The sequence below is a fragment of the Ostrinia furnacalis genome, unplaced genomic scaffold (genome assembly GCF_004193835.3).
Source record: "Ostrinia furnacalis isolate ACB-3 unplaced genomic scaffold, ASM419383v2 OfSCF2419, whole genome shotgun sequence".
NCBI lineage: Eukaryota > Metazoa > Arthropoda > Insecta > Lepidoptera > Crambidae > Ostrinia > Ostrinia furnacalis.
The window spans coordinates 70145-91740 of NW_021132658.1; the positions used below are offsets into that span (position 1 = coordinate 70145).

General features: G+C 35.2%; 1 protein-coding gene across 1 annotated transcript in view; it reads left to right on the top strand.

Moving 5' to 3' along the window:
* Positions 1 to 21596, top strand: part of Sol1 (CUB domain-containing protein Sol1) — a 276393-nt gene that overhangs the window by 37607 nt on the left and 217190 nt on the right. The window contains exon 2 of the mRNA XM_028308406.1: positions 18338 to 18396. Within this exon, the coding sequence (XP_028164207.1) occupies positions 18370 to 18396 (27 nt within the window). The 5' untranslated portion in view covers positions 18338 to 18369. The remainder of the gene's footprint in view (positions 1 to 18337; positions 18397 to 21596) is intronic.

The window sequence follows — 21596 nt, forward strand, 5'->3', positions numbered from 1 at the left end:
TTTGCACCATCTAAGTCCAAACTAAGCAAATGTAGTAGTGTAAGTTTAATGTAGTTGTAGTACAGGCAAGAGACAATTTTTTTTTTTCAATAACTTCAGTGGGCCCATGTATGGCCATATCGTGTCTCGTTCTATCGCAAAAAATTACCATTTGATGAGAGCGAAAGAAAAAAAAACGGAAATGGATAGCTTGAAATGTACAGTCGCGGAATGAAAAGGTTCGTCACCTTAGTGTCGGTTTTCGCTTGCACTAGGTACTGTAAGAGTCAAACCTGCCAACATAACAGTGCAAGAAACAGTGCTGCTAACATTTAAATAAATATGACGTTTGCTAACGAATAAGGTTTTGCTTGTTTATTTTTCTATGTCATCAGTGCAATGCAATGATGACATTGACCAATTGACAATAGTTTTTTTTTATTTAATAGAAATAATAATGGCAGGTTGAACCAATAAGAAGGATTTAGTTTATCAATCATAATAATCTTCTTGACAAGATAAATCGTCAAACAACTTTGATCTGAATAATTTTGAACTTTACTGAGGAACAGTTAAAGATTAATTTCTCTAACTCGAGATTATTCTGTAACATAGTTTCAAAAGGTAATATTATGTGCTCGCGATTCGTTGAAGGAATCAATTTGAAAACTGACGAACCTTTTCATTCCGTGACTGTACAATAATAAGAACACCTATAGAATAAAAATATTATAATTCACCATCTTTCCATACGGAAAATATTAAAAACAATTGATATTAACTCAACGAGAAAATGAGATTAATCGTGTTGAACAAAATACGATGTTAAGTTGAAAGCGACTGGCAAATTGGACAGTAGATAATAAAACCAGGTATTTTCAGGTTACATCGCAGTTTTAACTCGGCTGTAATTTTTATTACCGATATTAATGACACGTGAAAGTTTAATCATAATGAGATTGGTAATGCTTGTTTATCCGTTGTTATAAACATGTCGTTATAAATGGGGACAATAAATGGCAGTGAATTTGTATTGATTCTTATTTAATTGTCTGTCTTTGAAGCCCTTTGAGATAGCTAAAAAAAGGTAAATAGGTTTTTGTCTTGGAATGTCGTAATACTCGTGTAAAGAGTATTAGCAAAAGTAAATATGAAGTTGCCAAAGGTGAGACAATTTTAAGCCTTTCAACTGCTAAATTAGGACTTATGCAGTTAATTATCCATACCTAGTAGGTAAGTATCTAAAATTTACTAGACATTATAAATTATTATCATATAAAGCCATTTTAGGTTATTAAGAGAAGTAGAAAAAAAATTTTTTTTTAATGAATACAGCAGATTAAAGCAAATACAATGTTAGAAATGTTTTTAACTTAAGTGTTATGTTTCGTTGACCTGACATACAAAGCTTCGCAAACATCAATCGTGGCTCTCTGATGAAGCAAACAATTAAAATTTTCTCTCCAAACAACGCCTGACCAGGAACATAAAAACCCTCGCCATGTTGCGGAAAACTAATGGTACTAATTTCTTTTAATGGCAACAGTAACTGAAAACTTCATTGACATGTCACCTTGCATGTCAGTCTATTGCTGTCAAAGTGTAAACAAACTTTATTTTAAATGTGCGCAATTGATTTTGTGAATTAAATTGCTAAAATCTTTTTATAGTCGTGAAAGAAAAGTGGTTCACAATGTGTTAAAGTATTTGTCGAAGAGAAATACTAAGGGTTCGGACAATATTTTCATTGAATAATGTTTCCGACAAAGGTTGTCAAATTGACTGTCATGTTTATCGTATAGTACAGTCCACTATGAAAATTAGCTGTGGTTTGTTTCAACTACCTATTTTAAAATTTTCTGTCACTTTCTAAGTGTTGAATTTTATGGAATTGGGAAAGAAGTACCGAGTTTGAAGCGTTCATGACCAAACATTGCAGTTGAATATTCAAGTTCTGAATTTGATTATTGATGAATAATAAAATAAATCCTACTAGCTCGATTGATGGTTTCATTTAATTTATTTAAACCAGGTTACCTATAATAATATTTTTTCGTTAATTTATGAAAATATCAAATTAGCCCGTAATCCTGAATCCTGATACATAAAGTTAGCCTATTAATTTAACACAGGTACGACTGTACTCAGTGTTGCACTATCAAATGCGATTGACGCGCCTCTATGCCAGGGTTTTTATGTTCCTGGTCAGGCTATACAGATAACTTATTTCCGTTTATTTGTTTTGTCAACTCGGCCTGTAACAGGCATCCATGTCAGTGAAATTCCGCAACAAAATATTGGGATGGCATTTTGGAGACCTTTATTATTTTTTGTTTGGGCGCTTTTGATGCGTAGTGCTAACAACTTTAAACTATTTCGGGCTATTATTCCATTTTGTAACCATTTTGTTCTGTATTCTATTTAACGTGAGCTTCGATTCAATTATTGAAGTGTTATTGTCGTACATTTATCAATTTTACCCAATCATAATTTTATTTCAAAAAAACATACATACAGTCGAACATATAACCTCCTCCTTTTTTGAAGTCGGTTAAAAACAAATTAAACGAAGTGAACACTTACTCTTTGCAATTTAAAAAGTTCTTCAAAATATTTGCTTTTAATCAAACTTAATTAAGTTTTCTCTAGTTTATTTTCAGTTTGCAGTCTTGGATTTCAGTTTTGATTGTTATAAGATGGAATTTGATAGCCTGTTGTCTATTAATTTGCTAGTTTGCTACTACAGAAAATTCACCAGCACAAATCGTAACTTGGAAAGTTTTTTTTTAATCTCCGGCTGAAATTGCCGTAGTTTTACAATTAAAATCACGTAGCCTGCTTTGGCAACTTAATTGGATATCTTGAAGACTTCACTCAAAAATATAAAAGCCAGAAAGAAATAATTAGCTTATTTAAAATAAAATCTAGCTTAATAATACTCTCTATGCTCGTACTCTTTATCAATTCTATCTTCGTTAATACACGTGGTCGTCAAAACAGTAAATATATTATTTCACATTCAGTTTCGTATTAATATTCAACCAGCGACCTTGCAGATTAAAAAAACGCTTCACTTGTTAGAATAGATATTTCCATAATGTCAATAAAAAGCGTCCAACTATAGACCGCTCTCAAATATTTCACATTCAGTTTCGTATCAATATTCAATCAGCGACCTTGCAGATTAAAAAAACGCTTCGATTGTTAGAATAGATATTTCCATAATGTCAATAAAAAGCATCCAACTATAGACCGCGCTCAAATATTCTTCAACGGATTTCCATTCTCGTACCTAGTTTTAGTTGTGAAGTGCAGAAATAGCCGGCTGTCCATTTTGCGTTGGGGAACGGCTGCCGCAATCGGAAGGTCGCAATTATATTCACTCGTTGACTATAACACCCACCGGTACCACTGGTGGAAGGAATTGCTGGAAAAAGACTGGAATAGGCGTAGATTGTTGGATTGTAGCGGTTTTTGCTGAAGAATGTACTCGTAGGTACTTCCTACTTATGCAATTTTAAATCTAGCAAGCTCCCAGCATGAGTTTGTTTATTTCTTCTGTCCGCGGCGTCCCTTACGTAGACATTGTACACTTAAAAAGACTATGTTAATTTCTAGCAACGTAATTTTTGAATAGTGAAAGAATAATGCAAATAAGTGCAATGCTTCCAGCTATTACCACTCTCAACTCAATTTAATCATAGGTATGCTTATCTCTTCTAACATACACAACCGTCAATTGTTTAAACTTACAGTTTCCAAGTCGAATTCATGGCTCGAGTTTCCTTAAGCGCATACTCTTATACATAATCCAAGAATGTATGAATAGCACTCATACAAGTGTGGTAAACTTATCTTCAGCTGGAGTATGGATCGCCACGATTCTATTAGCGAACCGAGAAACTTCTACTCTACAAACTAAATGGAACATGTAGTAGGGGCATTGTTACGCCTGAATGAACTCTCGCACCCCAGCGTTGACCGAAATAGCTGTAGTAATGTACTCCACTTTGAACCTTTTGGCCTAATTCTTAATATTCTANGATATTCTAATCGGATGAGCTTCGCCTAAATCACTAACTGTGCTAAATTGACCTTCGTACAGTCTTCACACTTGGATATTTTCATGGTGATTTGCGCGTGAAGTGATACCTCAGTTATGTTGAGAATGCCTCGCTTAACTTATAAAAGCGAAGAAAAAACTCACAGAATTTAATTTCATGCTCATTAATGGAATCAAAATTAGTCCACACTGGATACGCCCACTAAAAAGCGCCAGAAAGCACGTTTTCTCGCTGTTCCATATAGCCATTCTGCCAGCTATCTTCATAGTAAGTTCCTGATCCACTGAGCAGGGTGGCCACTGCTGGACATAAACCCTTTTAAAAGTACTGAAAGACAGGGCAATGTCTCGCCGTTCATAGAGCCACTGCCCGCTATCTTCGTAGGTTGTTTGTCAATTGAGCATTTATTTACCAAAAACATGTTAAATCTGTAAATTCCGACTTCGATTCGTCGAAACAAACCACAGGAGATCTAATCACGTACAGCGATCCGCAGCAATGTGCCGAAATATTGGTCAATAAATAGCGCCCCCACGAACGCTCGCTTGTTTACGAGTGGCAGTGGCCAGTGCGTGCACGAAATTGTCATATTATGTACCTACGCCAATATCGCAGCAATTCCAGCTGCAGTTTGTATCACCGAGGAAAAGTAATTTTGTGCTGCATTTGTCAATCGAAAAATAGAGGACATTGGAAACGATAATGTACGTAAATTATAGAGTGATGTATTAGTAGAGGGGAAAACGACCACTGACAAGTAAGGATCTTCTAAATATTCTACATTATGTAGAAGGTAGTAGCACAGATTGCTAATAAGATACTTCGTGTGTGTGTGCTTCGTGTCGATGAGAACTGAAACTGTGTAAAGGAAAGAGTAAGCTGTGATGATAAGATAATGGTTACTATGTTTAATGACGAAGTAAATTGCTACGAAATAGAATTTTCCACTTGCCTTATTGATTGATCATTGGCAATTATTCCAATAATAAAGTTATTTCATCCCACCTGCTGCAATTCGGAGCACAGAACGGGAATAATTTTGTATTCCGTTTGTCACTGCATTGACAAAATATTGGCCAATAAATAGAGCAGTCCCGAGCGCATTGCTAGTCTAGTGTACGAGGGACAGGTTGGCGGTCTGTGGCTGGAACATGCACCAAATTATAACTAGCTAGTGCATAATATCTTACGCCCGTATTCACAGACGATGCTTGCTTAAGTGAAGCAGCAAATCTAACGCAAAGCGTTGAATAGAACTCTGTTATTCGGTCCACGCGCGCTGTGTGACCTCATAGTCATATTTGTGAATACGGGCGTTACTCGTGTGGAAAGTAGACGTCGGATAAATACTGTTAAGGTCTATGAAACGTGTTATTTGATCGATCGACCGTTTTTTTATGGGATAGGATCACAGGAGGCAAATGAGCAGACGGATCACCTGATGATTTCCAGAGAAACGTACAGTTGTGGACTGCCAACCATCTAAGTGATGCGGATGGAAGTGCTGTCGGGTAGATCGATGACGAAAAGTGGCGGCAGGGATAAGTCCGGACAATTCTTCGGAGCACTCTCCGTGATATATGCGATAAATTATATCATTGTGCTAAAACCTAGTGACTATATTTTGAAAGATTCCCCGTCTTCAAGCGTCCACAGATTTTAAGAAAACTGTGACGACGGGTAGGTACCTAATATCGATTTCTAACATGCACGTGAATTCCAACTCTAACTTGTCCCTTTGTTATTATTAACTTGATCGTTAATGTGTCAATAATATGTTAGTAAAATCGGTACAATATCGATTTTATTCTACACAAACTTTCGCGTTTATAATATTAGTATAGAAGTATAACATTGAGTTGAATGAGAGATATACCTACGTACATCAAGACCTCTGACATTCTTCTCAAAAATATAAACCACAACCTATCAACCTGTATATTATACCTACCCTCACAACCGTGCAGAAGCTGTTTGCCCCGATTCCTTCCCTTTAACAATCCCGGTTATGGCTGAACGGCCATAAATAAAGGGAAACACGGCTGAACGTTTTATATGCTAATTGAAATCACTTTAAGGTTTTCTTGGCGCCTATAAAATAAGCTGTAAAACTTCTCAGTTCATTACAAAGATTTCAAATGGCTAAAGGGGAGTTGTTTTATTATTTGGATTGGGGAGACTTAAAGGGTAAAAGTAGAATGAATTAAGGCCATAATACAGTTTAACATCAGATTTGCTTCTGCTTATTTTTAAACCAAACCGAGCTTAACTAAATTAGTAGTCGCGTATTCTATAGACGAGAATTGATAATTTAGTTACTTTTACCTAAGCTTTCTAGCTCGTAGAACTGATGGTTGTTTGGGACAGAAAAGTTCTCGAGTGGCAATTACAGACTGAAGCAGACTTCCCACACGATGGACCGAGGATCTGATGAAGATCGCGGGAAGCTTGTGAAATCGGGCAGTGCAGGAACGGTCATTGTGGAAATCCTTTGTCGTACAAAATTGCTAAGAATTTTGACCAACGTCCTAAAAAATGTTTAATGTTACAAAGAAATCTTGATAACCAAAATTCCAGTTAACTCAAAAACAAATGAAAGTCATAAAAGTTAATGAACCCATCAGCTACAGTTTCATGTGAAGATATTTTAATTGCCACTCCATCGGTGATGGTATCGCGGTGTAATAGCACAGTTTCATTTGGGCGGGCGGGGCACGCGATCCGCAACACTTGGAATAAAGTGCGTGAGTTAGGAATGCGCAGTGCGGTTAGAACAGCCAACCTATTATGCTTTGATACTACTGACAATAGTAAGTAGGTGTCATGTGTCTTTTGGATGTGTTTCGAGTTTTGTAGAATTACAATAAACGGCGATAAATTGATTAAAAATTATTACCTCAAGTTATAAATCAAACTCACTCTCTCTCTCTTTTTCTGTCAATTATTTAATCAGTACGTTTAGTTAATTTTTTTTGTTAAAAAAAATAGAATTATTTCGCCAAAATAGAAAACCTGACTTCATTAATGATTCTACAAAGATTTTCACACCCGTATTCACAAACATTACTATGAGGTCTCACAGTGCTCGTGAACACACAGGGTCACACACGAACCAATCATAGAGCTCTATTTAACGCTGTGCCTTTGATTTGCTGCTTCACTTTTAAGCAAGTAGGTATCGTTTGTGAATACGGGTGTCAGTCTTAACAGAGTAGACAGAGGTTAAACAGTAACTAACAGTCCAGTGCTTGAATTACAAAAGAGTGACTCATTTTGATGTTTTGAAGAAGGGCTGTTCTTTTTTTACTGTGTCTAGAGTAAGGGAATTTTCACATACCCGCGGTAATGATACCGAGCACGCAACTATTCAGTGGCACTGCCGCCTAGTCTTCGGGTAATTCTTTAGGCCATTGTCTGCCAGATTGGAGCTAATAACTAAATAGACTGGTTAATAGGGTTTCTGCCAGAAAATAAATCAAATTATTCACAGATTTTTTCGCGATAATCTCTAGTTTGGGAACTTGCTTGAGGAAAATAGACTAATTGGGGAAACCTACAAAGTACGTCACAAGCGAATTTTAATAAAGGAGGTAAGAAAAACCTATCGGATATAATGACGTCACGCGGCCTTGCGTACGTTGACTTTTAGCGGCAAAAACGGCCTATGTTTATTACTTAATATCTTCGTAAGTAATGGTCCGATTTGGATAATTCAAAAAGATATATCTTTCTTATGTCTTAAAGATTAACGTAGATACTAGTTTTATTGAATTTTCTACAACAGTACTGTACCTCTAGTACGAAAAACTTTCGAGTTCGTTTCGTTTGCGTATTCAAAGTGTCATCGAAAAATTTTGTATGAAAAATTAAACAGCGCCCCCTAGGGCGGCTATAATATAGGGGGCGCTGTTTAATTTTTCATACAAAATTTTTCGATGACACTTTGAATACGCAACGAAACGAACTCGAAAGTTTTTCGTACTAGAGGTACTGATCCTCATTGTGGGCTGCCAACCATCTAAGTGATGCGGATTGAAGTGCTGTCGGGTAGATCGATGACAAAAATGGCGGCAGGGATAAGTCCGGACAATTCTTCGGAGCACTCTCCGTGATATATGCGATTATATCATTGTGGTAACACCCTGTGACTATAATTTTTGAAAGCGTCTACAGATTTCAAGAAAACTGTGTCGACGGTAGGTAACTTCGATTTCTAACATGCACGTGAATTATGATTATGATGTGCCAATTTCTATCTAGGGTAAAAAGTTAGGCTCTGGGCGTTGATTTTAATACGAGATACTAGCTTTTGCCCGCTGCTTCACCCGCATGAAATTTATTTTGTCACAGATCGTCATAAATTATAGCCTATACCTATTATGTTATTCTGGGTTATAAACAATAATACTGTAAAGTTTCATCAAAATCCGTACAGTAGTTTTTGCGTGAAAGTGTAGGTAACAAACATCAAGACCTCTGACATTCTTCTCAAAAATAAAACCATATAAACCACAACCTACCAACCTGTATACTATACCTACCCTCACAACCGTGCAGAAGCTGTTTGCCCCGATTCCTTCCCTTTAACAATCCCGGTTATGGCTGAACGGCCATAAATAAAGGGAAACACGGCTGAACGCTTTATATGCTAATTGAAATCACTTTAAGGTTTTCTTGGCGCCTATAAAATAAGCTGTAAAACTTCTCAGTTCATTACAAAGATTTCAAATGGCTAAAGGGGAGTTGTTTTATTATTTGGATTGGGGAGACTTAAAGGGTAAAAGTAGAATGAATTAAGGTCATACAGTTTAACATCAGCTTTCCTTCTGCTTATTTTTAAACCAAATCGAGCTTTATTAGAAGTCGCGTATTCTATAGACAAAAATTCGAAATTTAGTTAAGCTTACCCTTACCTAAGCTTTTTAACTTGTAGAACTAATGGTCCATGGAGCAGAAAACTTCTCGAGTGACAATCACAGACTGAAAGACGTAGGCAGACTTCCCACATTATGGACCGAGCATCTGATGAATATCGCGGGAAGCAGGTGAATTCGGGCAGTGCAGGAACGGTCATTGTGGAAATCCTTTGTCCAGCAGTGGATGTTTCTGGGTTTTCAACCCAACTTTCCGTACTAAACTGTTAAGAATTTTGACCAACGTCTTAAAAACAATTTTAATGTTACGCAGAAATCTTGATAACCAAAATTCCAGTTAACGAAAAACAAATGAAAGTCATAAAAGTTAATGAACCCATCAGCCACAGTTCATGTGGAGATATTTTAATTGCCACTCCATCGGCGATGGTATCGCGGTGTAATAGCACAGTTTCATTTGGGCGGGCGGGGCACGCGATCCCCAACACTTGGAATAAAGTGCGTGAGTTAGGAATGCCCAGTGCAGTTAGAACAGCCAACTCATTATGCTTTGATACTACTGACAATAGTAAGTAGGTGTCATGTGTCTTTTGGATGTGTTTCGAGTTTTGTAAAATTACAATGAACGGCGATAGTTGCTAAAAAATTATTACGTCAAGTTATAAATCAAAACTCTCTTTATCTCTTTTTCTGTTAATTATTTAATGAGTATGATTAGCTAGTTACATTTTTTATTGTAAAAAAATAATAAGAATTTTTTCGCCAAAATAGCAAACATGACTTCATTCATGATTCTGCTATGATTTTCAGTCCCAACAGAGTAGACAGAGGTTAAACAGTAAAAAACTAACAGTCCAGTGCTTGAATTAGAAAGAGTGACTCATTTTGATATTTTGAAGAAGGGCTGTTCTTTTTTTACTGTGTCTAGAATAAGGGAATTTTCACATACCCGCGGTAATGATACCGAGCACGCAACTATTCAGTGGCACTGCCGCCTAGTCTTCGGGTAATTCTTTAGGCCATTGTCTGTTAGATTGGAGCTAATAACTAAATAGACTGGTTAATAGGGTTTCTGCCAGAAAATAAATCAAATTATTCACAGATTTCTTCGCGATAATCTCTATTTTGGGAACTTGCTCGAGGAAAATTAACTAATTGGGGAAACCTACAAAGTACGTCACAAGCTAATTTTAATAAAGGAGGTAAGGAAAACCTAACAATATTGATTCTGGGAATTAATTCATTTATCACAGTTATGTCAATGAGCTCATCATTTTGGTAAATTAATAAAAACACATGTCTAAAAGGAGTTTCAACCTACTGTGAGGCCATTGACAGCGCTAGTGGAATGAACTGACTTTTGTACAGTTCGAGATTTTTTTTAAGTTAAGAGTAATTCTGTAATTGCCATCATACCTTGATAATTTGAAATTCCTGTCTATGTTAGCGTTTTGTATCGCTGTATAATAAACTCTTATAAAAAAAATAAACAGAATGGTAAAATTACGAATACTTTTTCCTCTAAGTATAATATAATTAATTTCAATTAACATTACGTTACAAATGAACCTTGCTTTGCCTAACATCAATGCGAAAACAAACAGCACACAAAAATATGTTCTGTTAAATTTGTATCTGGAAATTATTTCAAGCAAAAACCGAGAGAATATCCCCAACTTTTATAATTGCTGAAAGTGTCGCCGGTGCATTTTTTAATTATATTTATTTTAATAATTCTGCGAGGGGCAAAAACAAATGAAATTAGCTTTCCGCTAATACGGCCGGAGTCAGCGAGGGGCAGAAACCGACTGTGTAATCACGTTAGGATCGTGTACACTGGTCTTTATTTATTCTGTTTGACGATTAAAATAAAGCGCAGACAGGTGAAGAGGCTATATTAACATCGCTCTTATATTTTGTTATTCTCTACGCTAATACACTTTAATATTTACAAAGAGATCGTTCTAACTCTATCTAGGTATTTGGATCCAGAATTGGAGCTGTAATTTGTTAGTTTAAACTATGTTCATGTCAATTAGTTTCAAGCTTTTCTTTGATGGGGACTAGACGGATGAAATTTAAAATAATATAAAAAATATGAAATTATTTATCTTAGAAGTAAGGGCAATTTCAGACAAACTACATTATACTCGTAAATCATTGGTAATTACCATTTTCAACCGACTTCAAAAAAGGAGGAGGTTCTCAATTCGACCCGTATGTTTTTTTCTAATAAAAATCTGCAAACATCAGAGCCCACAGTCTTTAAAAGCAGCTGTACTCTTTTTCATTAAAACGAAACATAATTCTGAAACAATTTAGTCCATTTAAGCAATTAATTAAATTATGTTAGGTCTATGGTTAACCATTAATTCTCGAACCTAAAAGCTAGCTGAAATATGAAAATTACATTTCATTTGATGCAAAGCGTATTTAAATGGATTAGTAAATTGAAATCAGAAAGCCTTTTAATCGTGCAAATCGGTAAAACCGTTATTTTAATAATTAATGCGACTACTATACATCGTTTCATCCACGAAGACGCGCCCCACCATTCCGCTAATGTTTGAGTGTTATCGGTACACGTTAAATTATCCATGAGTGCACACGCACACTACAATAATGAAGCTCGGATTGCTCGGATCAAACTCCCCGCCCCGCGGTTCCCTCGACCAAAAATTGTTGAGGCGCGTCTTCGTGGATGAAACGATCTATACTTATTTTAATTCATTCAGACCCAGTGTCCTCTCCATCAAAACGAGACACGGGAAAATTGAGACAATTAAGACCGTAATAAGTTCCTTAATGCAGTTAAACAAAGTTAGGTCCGGTCCACCAGTGTGCTCCGCCCTAAGTAGCTAAAGCAAATTCTAGCAGTAATTGGGTGCTAAAGTAAATATTTAAAAAGGTGGGCGAGAGAAACGTGAGGTTTTAACTTTTCAATTACGTCAATTAAGAGTGTCGGGCGCAGCTGTGAACTGAATTATTTGAAAAATAACCGCCTTTTAATATTAATTTTAGACTTTAGGGCGAGTGATGACGCAATTGAGCGTGATTTTCTTGAATCGTGGAGTTTTTACATTTACAGTTAATAAATCATGTTGTAGAGGGAAATAAAAGTCAGTAGTTTATTTGTATAATTAATATTCTTAATTGGTTTATTAATAAAGCTGTGGCAGGAGCAAAACTTGAAAAACAATTTTAGATAACATGTCAGGAGTTGTGAATTGAAAAGTTATTCTTACTTTCATACAAAACTTCAATAATATGACTGAAGGCATAAAAACGAAGGATTACTAAAGGTACCTACTATCTTAGGCTGGGTTGCACCATCTTACTATAACTTTGACAAACGTCAAAAATCTGTCAAACTCCATACAAAAAACACCGGTTATCGACATAGTTACGGTCAAAGTTAGGTGGTGCAACTCAGCCTTAGAAATGAATAGGTTTGAAGCATACACGTTTAAAAGGCACGCATCGATACCAAACTTTTTTGGTGTTTCGGGAATCATTGAGTGGTAGTGATTGTTTCGTGGTAGGTGAATGACACAAAATAGGTATACCCGTTTGACTTATTTATTGTAAAAAAAAAACATAATACAATCTCCTTTGTTCACCACAAAACTACAAAAGTTATAAACCTTAATCGACCTATTGAAAATACAAAGCGATCCATTTAAATTATTGACTAATCGTTCAACCTATAAAAGCGACTGTCGCTTTGTTGTGTTAGTGCCAAATTGATTTACATTTACATACAAAACGTTTTACCGCGATTACTTCGTCGAACGTTTGTAACTTTTCAAATGAGCCGTGAAAATATCACTTTAGGATTATTTTCGTTTATATTCCTTTAGGGATGTTCGGTTATATATGGATACGGTTACGGATATTGGAATTATATTATACCGGTTTCGGTTACGGTTACCAATATCTGTGCTAGGTATAGAATGCAATAGTGTAGATTCCAATAGTTGTCCAACACAGTTCATGCCTTACGAATAGAATGGGTACAGAAGAGATTTCTTTGGCATCGTCACCTTCTTTTGTTCTCACAAAAAAGCTTTTATTTTATGGGAAAAACTCATGTACTTTAAATTAAATCATTAAATATCCGAAAGTTACGGTTACGGATATCTATAACATCCCTGATTCCTATGAGTGTTATTTTTGTGGGTTGCGTGCAAACAAATAATTTGTCACGAATCACCCTTCGAACTGCTTTCTTTAAATTAATATAAGCGTGCGGTTATGTTGACATGCTATTGAAACTTTGCTACTCGTATAAAATATTGTACACTTATGGCATCATTTGGGAATTGATCTAATAGTATATTGAACGCCGTTTACGTATTTTGATTTTATTTGATCTTATAGTGTGCATCAATGTGTGGAAAAGTTTGTTGATTATTTCAGTGAATGTACAATGTTTAGCTATTTAATAAATGCGTAAATACAAAAATAATGGTCTCTTGCTAAATATATATTTACAACAGGGATTTGCAACTCTACCTACAGTCAAAGATACATTAGACTATACTTTATTGTTACAAATTACAACCTATTGCAATAAAATAAGAAACCATGTTTAACGCTGGAGTGGAGACCACGTACCGGAAAGCGCAGCGTAGGACGTCCACCGGAGGTGGACCGACGACCTCATAAAGGTAGCGGGAAGGCGCTGGATGCAGGCCGCCACCAACCGGCCATTGTGGAAATCACTGGGGGTGAGGCCTATGTTCAGCAGTGGACGTCCTATGGCTGAAATGATGATGTACTTTAACGTGGTCTGCTGTCTTCTGTACTTTGAAAAAAAAAAGAAAAAAAAATGTTTGACTATCTATTGAAAACAGCTGAAGATCGCGACTCCTCGATACTATGCAAGTTCTTCTAAAATGCACAAATAGAAAAAACTCTTAGTAACAAGGACACGTCTAAGGCTGGGTTGCACCATCTTACTTTAACTGTGACAAACGTCAAAAAACACCGGTTACCAAAATCTGTCAAAAACACCGGTTATCGTAATAGTTACCCTTAAAGTTAGATGGTGCAACTCAGCCTAAGTAGTACGAAAAGGTTGCGCTCTAACAAACACTGGACAAGTGTAAATATTGTTCTTACAAAAAGAGCAAATGTTTTCAAAGTACATTTTCCTGTGTCCTCTTCCGTCCTTGTACACTCCAGTGCAAATAAAATGGCCTTCACAAACACTTACACTTTTAGGAGAAAAATAAAGTGAAGTAAAACAAACTTAAACAAACAACCATATATTTCACATGCACATATCAAAGGGATTTTACGAAACATGATTTTGTGACGATGCTTGCTATAAATCAGAAGATAATCTTTATGATAAAGATTTTGTCATGCATGTAAAAATATTCCATCAAAATAATTTAATGTTATCAGTCTCCTAGACTATAAATACTCGACGCAAGTTCGATGAAGCGGAAGCATTTACAGTAATGGAACGTGAAAATATCATTTGTAATATTCACACAAATTATACTTTTGTGTACATTTGCTGACAGTGATATACATTTCAAGCAGGTTAAACGAAGGTTTTTGTTGATACAATGCGAATATTTATTTTGCAATTTTCTTACTTTGATGCTAATGTTTTCAAATTGATTTAAGAATAGGTATAAAAACGTCAATTAAGTTCACATGGCTTAATTAACACAGGATTGAATCTTGATTTTTTTTTGTAATCGTGAAATTTTGCAACATCAAATGTATTTATTCACCAAGAGAAGAAAACAAATAAAAATGTAGTACATTTTTTCAGGCGAAAAACAAATTGGGTGTAATTGCGAAAATGATGGATATCAACAATCCCCATTAGCGATAAATTACATTGTCATTCTAAATTACTTATGATTGATGCTCATTATGAGAGACGTAAACAAAGGCGATGTAATTTTTCTAAAATATAATTTTCTTGTTAAACTTTTGCGCTCCTCTCAATTTATCATTATAATAAAATATAACATTTTAAAATAAGAGTGTTTTTTATAAGGTAATAACTAGATGTCTTTAATGGCTATCTTCTATATACTTATAATAAATAATGTAGAGAGGTCGATTCTGTACATGAAATATATTTTCAAAATAACTATCAGGGGGTGATTAGTGATCGATACTGACGCCAAAAATGCAAACAGTAAAATTTTTGTCTGTCTGTCTGTATGTTCCTTCCTTATATGTAGAAACAAAAACTAGGTACTCGACGGATTTTAACGAAACTTGGTAAAATTATTCTTCATACACATGGCATTAAGCTCGCCTGTTGTACCACTGTATTTTTATGTGTGCAATAAAGATTTTAAATAAATAAATAAATAAATACTCCTGGGCAGGTTATAGTACCTATATTTAGGAATTCCCACGGGAACAGGAATAGGCTAGATGACAAAATTTCAATTATTTGTCCGTCAGACAGATAATTAGAAAATATTACACTCATATTTTTTATTTTCTTTCATAATTTAATAAAAACAGTGCTACGTCGAGTTGAAATGGCGCGATACGTCACGTTTGAGTAGAATTTTTACTCAAAAGTGATATCACGCGACATTTCAACTCAATATAATACTGTAATTATTCGATTATGGAAAAAAATAAAAAATATGAGTCTAATATTTTCTAATTATCTGTATGACGGACTAAATAGAATTTCGATTTCATTACCCAGTCATCATCCCTATTAGCGGGAAAATCCTTATGTATGAAAAATCTAAACCGCTTAAGTTAGACGCTTGAAATTTGGCATGCAGTGCAGGTACCTTAGTAAACTTAAAGCTTAGTTACAACAGGATATTGCAAAATTCCCACGGGAACGGGAGTTAGCGGGAAAAAACATTTGTATGAAAAAATCTAACCCGCTTAAGATAGATGAAGGGTGTAAAACGGGATCCACGCGTACGAAGTCGCGGGCGGCCGCTAGTTAGCTAAATCATTGTTAACCAAACATATTAGTTTTTATAGTTAAATACCACTTTTATGCTGAAAGGTCACATTTTGGACCACCAAGTTGATTCAAGCTTGCATCGTCCACTAACCAATTTAGGATTGAGAGAGGCCAGCTCTTGGCTGAATTTCGAGATATACTTAGTATCCATCCTACATTGAACAATCAATAGTTAGGTATATTTTTTTAAAAATAATGTACAATAATGTCCAGCAAGACACCAACCGATGCAACGAAATGCTATAAACCGGCTAATCTGAAAAAAAAAAAAAAAAGAAATATTCGGGGAGGCCTATGTACAGCAGTGGAAGTCCTGTGGTTAATGATGATTTAAAATTATAATGTAAGTACTAAAAGCATAATTAACCGAGATATATTCAGTGATAAAGGCCCAGCGATATACGGAACGGACAGCTGTTAGCGATTAGGGAAATTGGGTACACATTTTAAATTGTGACCGCTAATTCGTTTTAGATGCAACATTGGCTGTTTCGATAATAATTTATAAAACCGAGTCTAAGGTTAGATACAAAGTTCCTGATGCATATTTGATATTTGAAGTTTTATCAGCTTTGTACATTACCATGACCATGAACTGATTTATTAATGCCTTTTCTTAACAAAATAAACTTTGCCGTAGCACGACTCTCTCAGTCGTGTTCCGCACTGAAGACTAAATATACTAGCTTTTGCCCGCGGCTTCACCCGCGTGAAATTTAGTTTGTCACAGATCGTCATAAATTATAGCCTATGTATGTATCAACGACTCGATCGATCGATTCGCAAAAGGTTTAGCCGATTCTCATTACTGATACCTACAAACAAAATCAGGAATCAATTCCAGGACATAAGAAGACACGTATTACATTACTCATAAAGTTCTTAATGCCATCTAAATGCGATGGGAGTGAGCATTGAAGCGTTTCTTTGTGTACGTGCTTGTCAGTGCGCAACCCCCCTCCAAACAGATTTAAGTCCGTCAGTCAATACGTCTACTCAGCGCAGATAAATTTTATTTGTTCTTCCAAGTTGGGCGAATTCTGAAAAATTGCCATCACGAGTGACAATGACAGCCAGCAAAAGTACGCGGGAATCTCTTCCTTTGGTTTTAGAATTTACTCAAGAATAAAGTAACAAATGTAGCATACCTACTGAATAAGTTGAACGTTGTTTCTAGTACAATCTAGACTTACGAACTGAAACAAATAAGGCTTGGTAAGCAATTATGTGCATAATTATCGTGTTTATAATTATTTTTGTCATTAATTTCTAGATCTTTTAATTATTAAAATAAATCGTTAGTCTTAAAGTAACTCAATTTGTCATTAAAATTAATAGTGAAAACTTCTTCAAAACTCATCCAATGGTCGACGTAGTTACATAATTTAACCATACTTTTGTAGTTATTAGTCTAGAGTCCTAGTTGCTTTAGTTGGATCACTTAAGGTACATAAAATTAGCATAATTTACAATAACAAAATATATAGTACTAAGTACAACCATGAGAAGCGTATAAGCCCCTTAAATCTTCTACGATTTTGTTTACACGTTAGCACCTATTACCACTATTACTCTGTTATACCACGGTAATGTCTGATATACTGTGCCTATACTGTATTAGTATTTTACTTTCACTACTGTATTAGTATTTTACTTATGTAATTTTATGTAAGGCGCGAACTTTGAAATTCGTGAAAAGCTTAAGCTTGTTTCTCAATTCTCTTTGGTAAAACTTGAATGTGTGCGTACTTGAACAAACGACTGCACATCGAGCTTCACATCCTGGTTCTTAGGTTCTATCTTGCAACAAAAATGTATTGTCTGATGTGTAGCTGTACCTAAGTTGGGAAGAGATAAAAACTTCGCGGCATGAATGTATCAAGGAATACATTGGCGTTCAGATTTCAATGTAAAAATGTACACTGTTGCACACCAAGGTGTTTCAACATCTTTCTTTCTCTTACGTTAGTCCAGTCATTTGGTACAAAATAATGGCTTTACCTGGAAAGTTTTCCGGGAGTAATGAAAATTGGTATTTCTATTGATTTCGATGTGCTTTTTACGAAATTTCAACTTTGTACTGCCGTATGGTTGCCGCTCGCGCCGCCCATATTGGAAATATATTTCCTTTCGGATTAATTTTATGACAAAACATGCATAAATAAACTAAAACTAGAGATTTTTTTTTAATGTCTACATAACCTTTTTGTGAAATGAATAGTTTAGGCGTAAGAAGTTTAGGTGAAAGAAAGATGTTGAAACACCTTGGTTTGTTGTCAATAAATTTTTTTATTAAAAAATATCTGTGAGATTCTTTACGGTGAAATTGTAGAAAATACCTAATTTTTCACTTGATTGTTATCCTTAGTTGCATTATTTTCACGTCTTTCTCACTTTCCACTCAATTAAAAAATACCATATTTAAATAAATGTTACTTTTGTTTCAGATACCTAGTGGATAATGTGATGCCGGACCGTCATGGGACGTCGCGGTAGTGTCATGGAGGTATGTACAGTTCATATACAATCTTCTTTTATCTATTGTATTTATAACAGCGAAATACCACTCACTGATTAATCACGAAAACTCAGAAACTATAACACCTACAAAATTGAAAGGCAGGTAGTTTCTTTATAGGGTGTAGGCTAAGAACGGATTTTACAAAACGCCACCCCTAAGGAGGTAAAAGAGACTCCACGCGTAAGAAGTCGCGGGTGGCCGCTAGTACACTCTAAATATACAACACTATATTACCGCAGTTTTGCAACGTCTGTGTGCATGCGCGCCCACAATATTTCTTAAAAGGACGATAAAATCTGGTTTAGTTGCAGTTTCTGGGCCAAAATGGCATTACACGGTAAGGACGCGAATTTATTCTGCTGAGAGTGTACTTTTCTGGCGCTCTAGATGTTATTAATAGAATACATTTTGATAACAAGTTTAATTATGAAACAATATTCGTTACGTAAAGAGAATTTTCGTCTATGCAGACAGATGTAGAATGGGGTATTTGAGTCCCTTATTTATTGTAATTTTATAAGTTATGGTTTCAAAGTAGGACCGATCTTTTAACAATAAACTAGTCTTATGAAGCTATAATAAAATATTTATAATCATAAATTCAAAAACATTTTACCTTTAATTTTGCAATGTACCTACCTATTTAGCGACAATCAATAATAATAATCGATTCTGTTATTTATTTTGAATTATGTATTTGTAGTTTGCGAAACTTGTCAAATTGTTAACTTCACTTCTCATTTGTCACAAACTAAGGGCGTTGAAAGAAAAACTTCATCATGGCATTAAAAAAAGTTTGAGGCGGAAAAATTCCGAAAACAAATTACATAAAAAGGGAAACTTCATAAAGAAGATGACAAAGCGGTTTTCATAGTTGTGACGTCAGTCTTTGGAACGTTAAAATATTTTGTTGCTGCTAATCATTTATTATTTGGACGACAAGTCACAACACATTATAATAGGTACTTGTAACTTTCCAGAATAGAATAGAAAAGAAAACAAACAAGTTTACTTTGCAAAATTAGTTTCTTTATGTTTCCGTAACTGTAGTATGGCCGCCATTTGCTTACCAGAACTACCGCGCATCTGTGTTCTTGTCCCAGCACTTTTGTAACTGGGTCCGCGGATATTGTGCTGACGGCCGCTCTCGGCGGTTTATCGCGTTCTTTTTTCAAAACTTTGGAATGCTCGAGTGCAATGCTTATTATATTTATTATCTGTCCTTTGTTTTTCTCGTTTGTTTTTGCGGCCACTCTTGTTTTGTGGACGGTTGATGTAGATAAAGAGATGGGTCCGTTGATAAAACAAATGAAATGCTGGCGACTACGGATTAGGACGCGTTTTTTAAACGTTGGATGGTCTGTGGACAGATCTAGATTTGTATTTTATTTTGTTTGCTATTTTCAGTTTGTTCAAGTTGAACCATAAATAATGATTAGGCTAGATGACGAAATTTCAATTATTTGTCCGTCAGACAGATAATTAGAAAATATTAGACTCATATTTTTTATTTTCTTTCATAATTAAATAATAACAGTGCTACATCGAGTTGAAATGGCGCGATATGTCACGCTTGAGTAGAATTTTTACTCAAAAGTGACGTCACGCGATATTTCAACTCAATATAATACTGTAATTATTCGATTATGGAAAAAAATAAAAAATATGAGTCTAATATTTTCTAATTATCTGTCTGACGGACTAAATAGAATTTCGATTTCATTACCCAATCATCATCCCTATTCACAATGTTCTATATTTAGAACGAACATTCCTACGCCTGTAAGATCAAGTTGTGATAAATGGCAAAGCTGTCAAAGTTTGAAGCCTGGCCATTTTGTATCGGCCGAATTGGACGGAGTCCGCTTGGACGATTAGTCCACTATTCGAAATATATCTCTGACGTATTTCAAAACTGGGCGACTGATCGGTGTTCACAATCATTTGAGTGCTCGATGATGAAGCAAATGAGAGTGCTGCTCTGCAGTCAACTGCGCGTATTAAAAATATTATTTACAATTTTGTGATATATTTCTACTTTTATGTATTTTTCTTGTTATTTAGCTCTGTCTGCCCTTAAAATACGTATTTTATCTTAAACTAGCTGACCCGGCGAACTTCGTACCGCCTTAGCGTAGAGATTTTCTTTATATTTTTTCCGTAAAAACCTTGTACAGAGTATTAGAAAACTACAAAAAAAAATCAGCCAAATCGGTCAAGCCGTTTTCATGTTATGTCGTGACAACGGAAAACGGGTTTCATTTTTATATATACAGGGTGTTTGGTAAATGGGTATATGAGCCGACACTAGCCCATGTTAACATGGGCATATAAATGATATGGTGAAGTCAGAAATTTGATATCATCATTTTATTTTTTAAATTTTCATACAAAATAAATTTTATAAATTCCGATTTGTATAAAAATTAAAATAGTTAAAATGAAGATATCAATTTTCTGACTTCACCATACCATTTATATGCCCATGTTAACATGGGCTAGTGTCGGCTCATATACCCATTTACCTAACACCCTGTATAGACTGCAGATTTTCCATTCATTCTATTCTACCCCCGTTTCTCTGCAGCCACTCTATTGTTCGTCCAAATTAATGTAACAATGTATAAACCCTGAAAACTATGCAAATTTAAAGTTTCCAGGAATCCAAAAAGGAAATGTAAAGTTAATATCACCAGAAAGTGTTATAAAACACTCAGTCGAAGTTTGAGTTCGGTCAGAATCTCATCGTGGCTGCATACAAAGTATATTAAACTAGTTATTCGTAACTGGCCGTCTTCCAAGGTTATTCTGCGGGATTATTAAGAGACAATGATCATACGTTTTTCAATTATACCGTTTATTTTTATTTTCTTTTGCGGTTTTCCGGCCAGGATTGTAATGGTTTTATGCGATTATTGTTTTTCTTGTTTTGGCTGTTTCGGTTAATAGTTTTACGCTATAGTGGTGCGGGGTCTTCAGCTTTTCAGATTATTTGTGAAAAACTGTAGAGTCGAATTAATAACATTTTGAAGAAACGTCTACAGAATATTAGCATTTTTACATGACTTTCATTGAAATATAGCAAAAAATTGAGATATTATAATGAGGGGCACGAGACAAGTGAACGGGGAATGGTTTGCGAACGAATGCAAGCAATATCTGGGTCGGATGAGAAGTTATTGTGG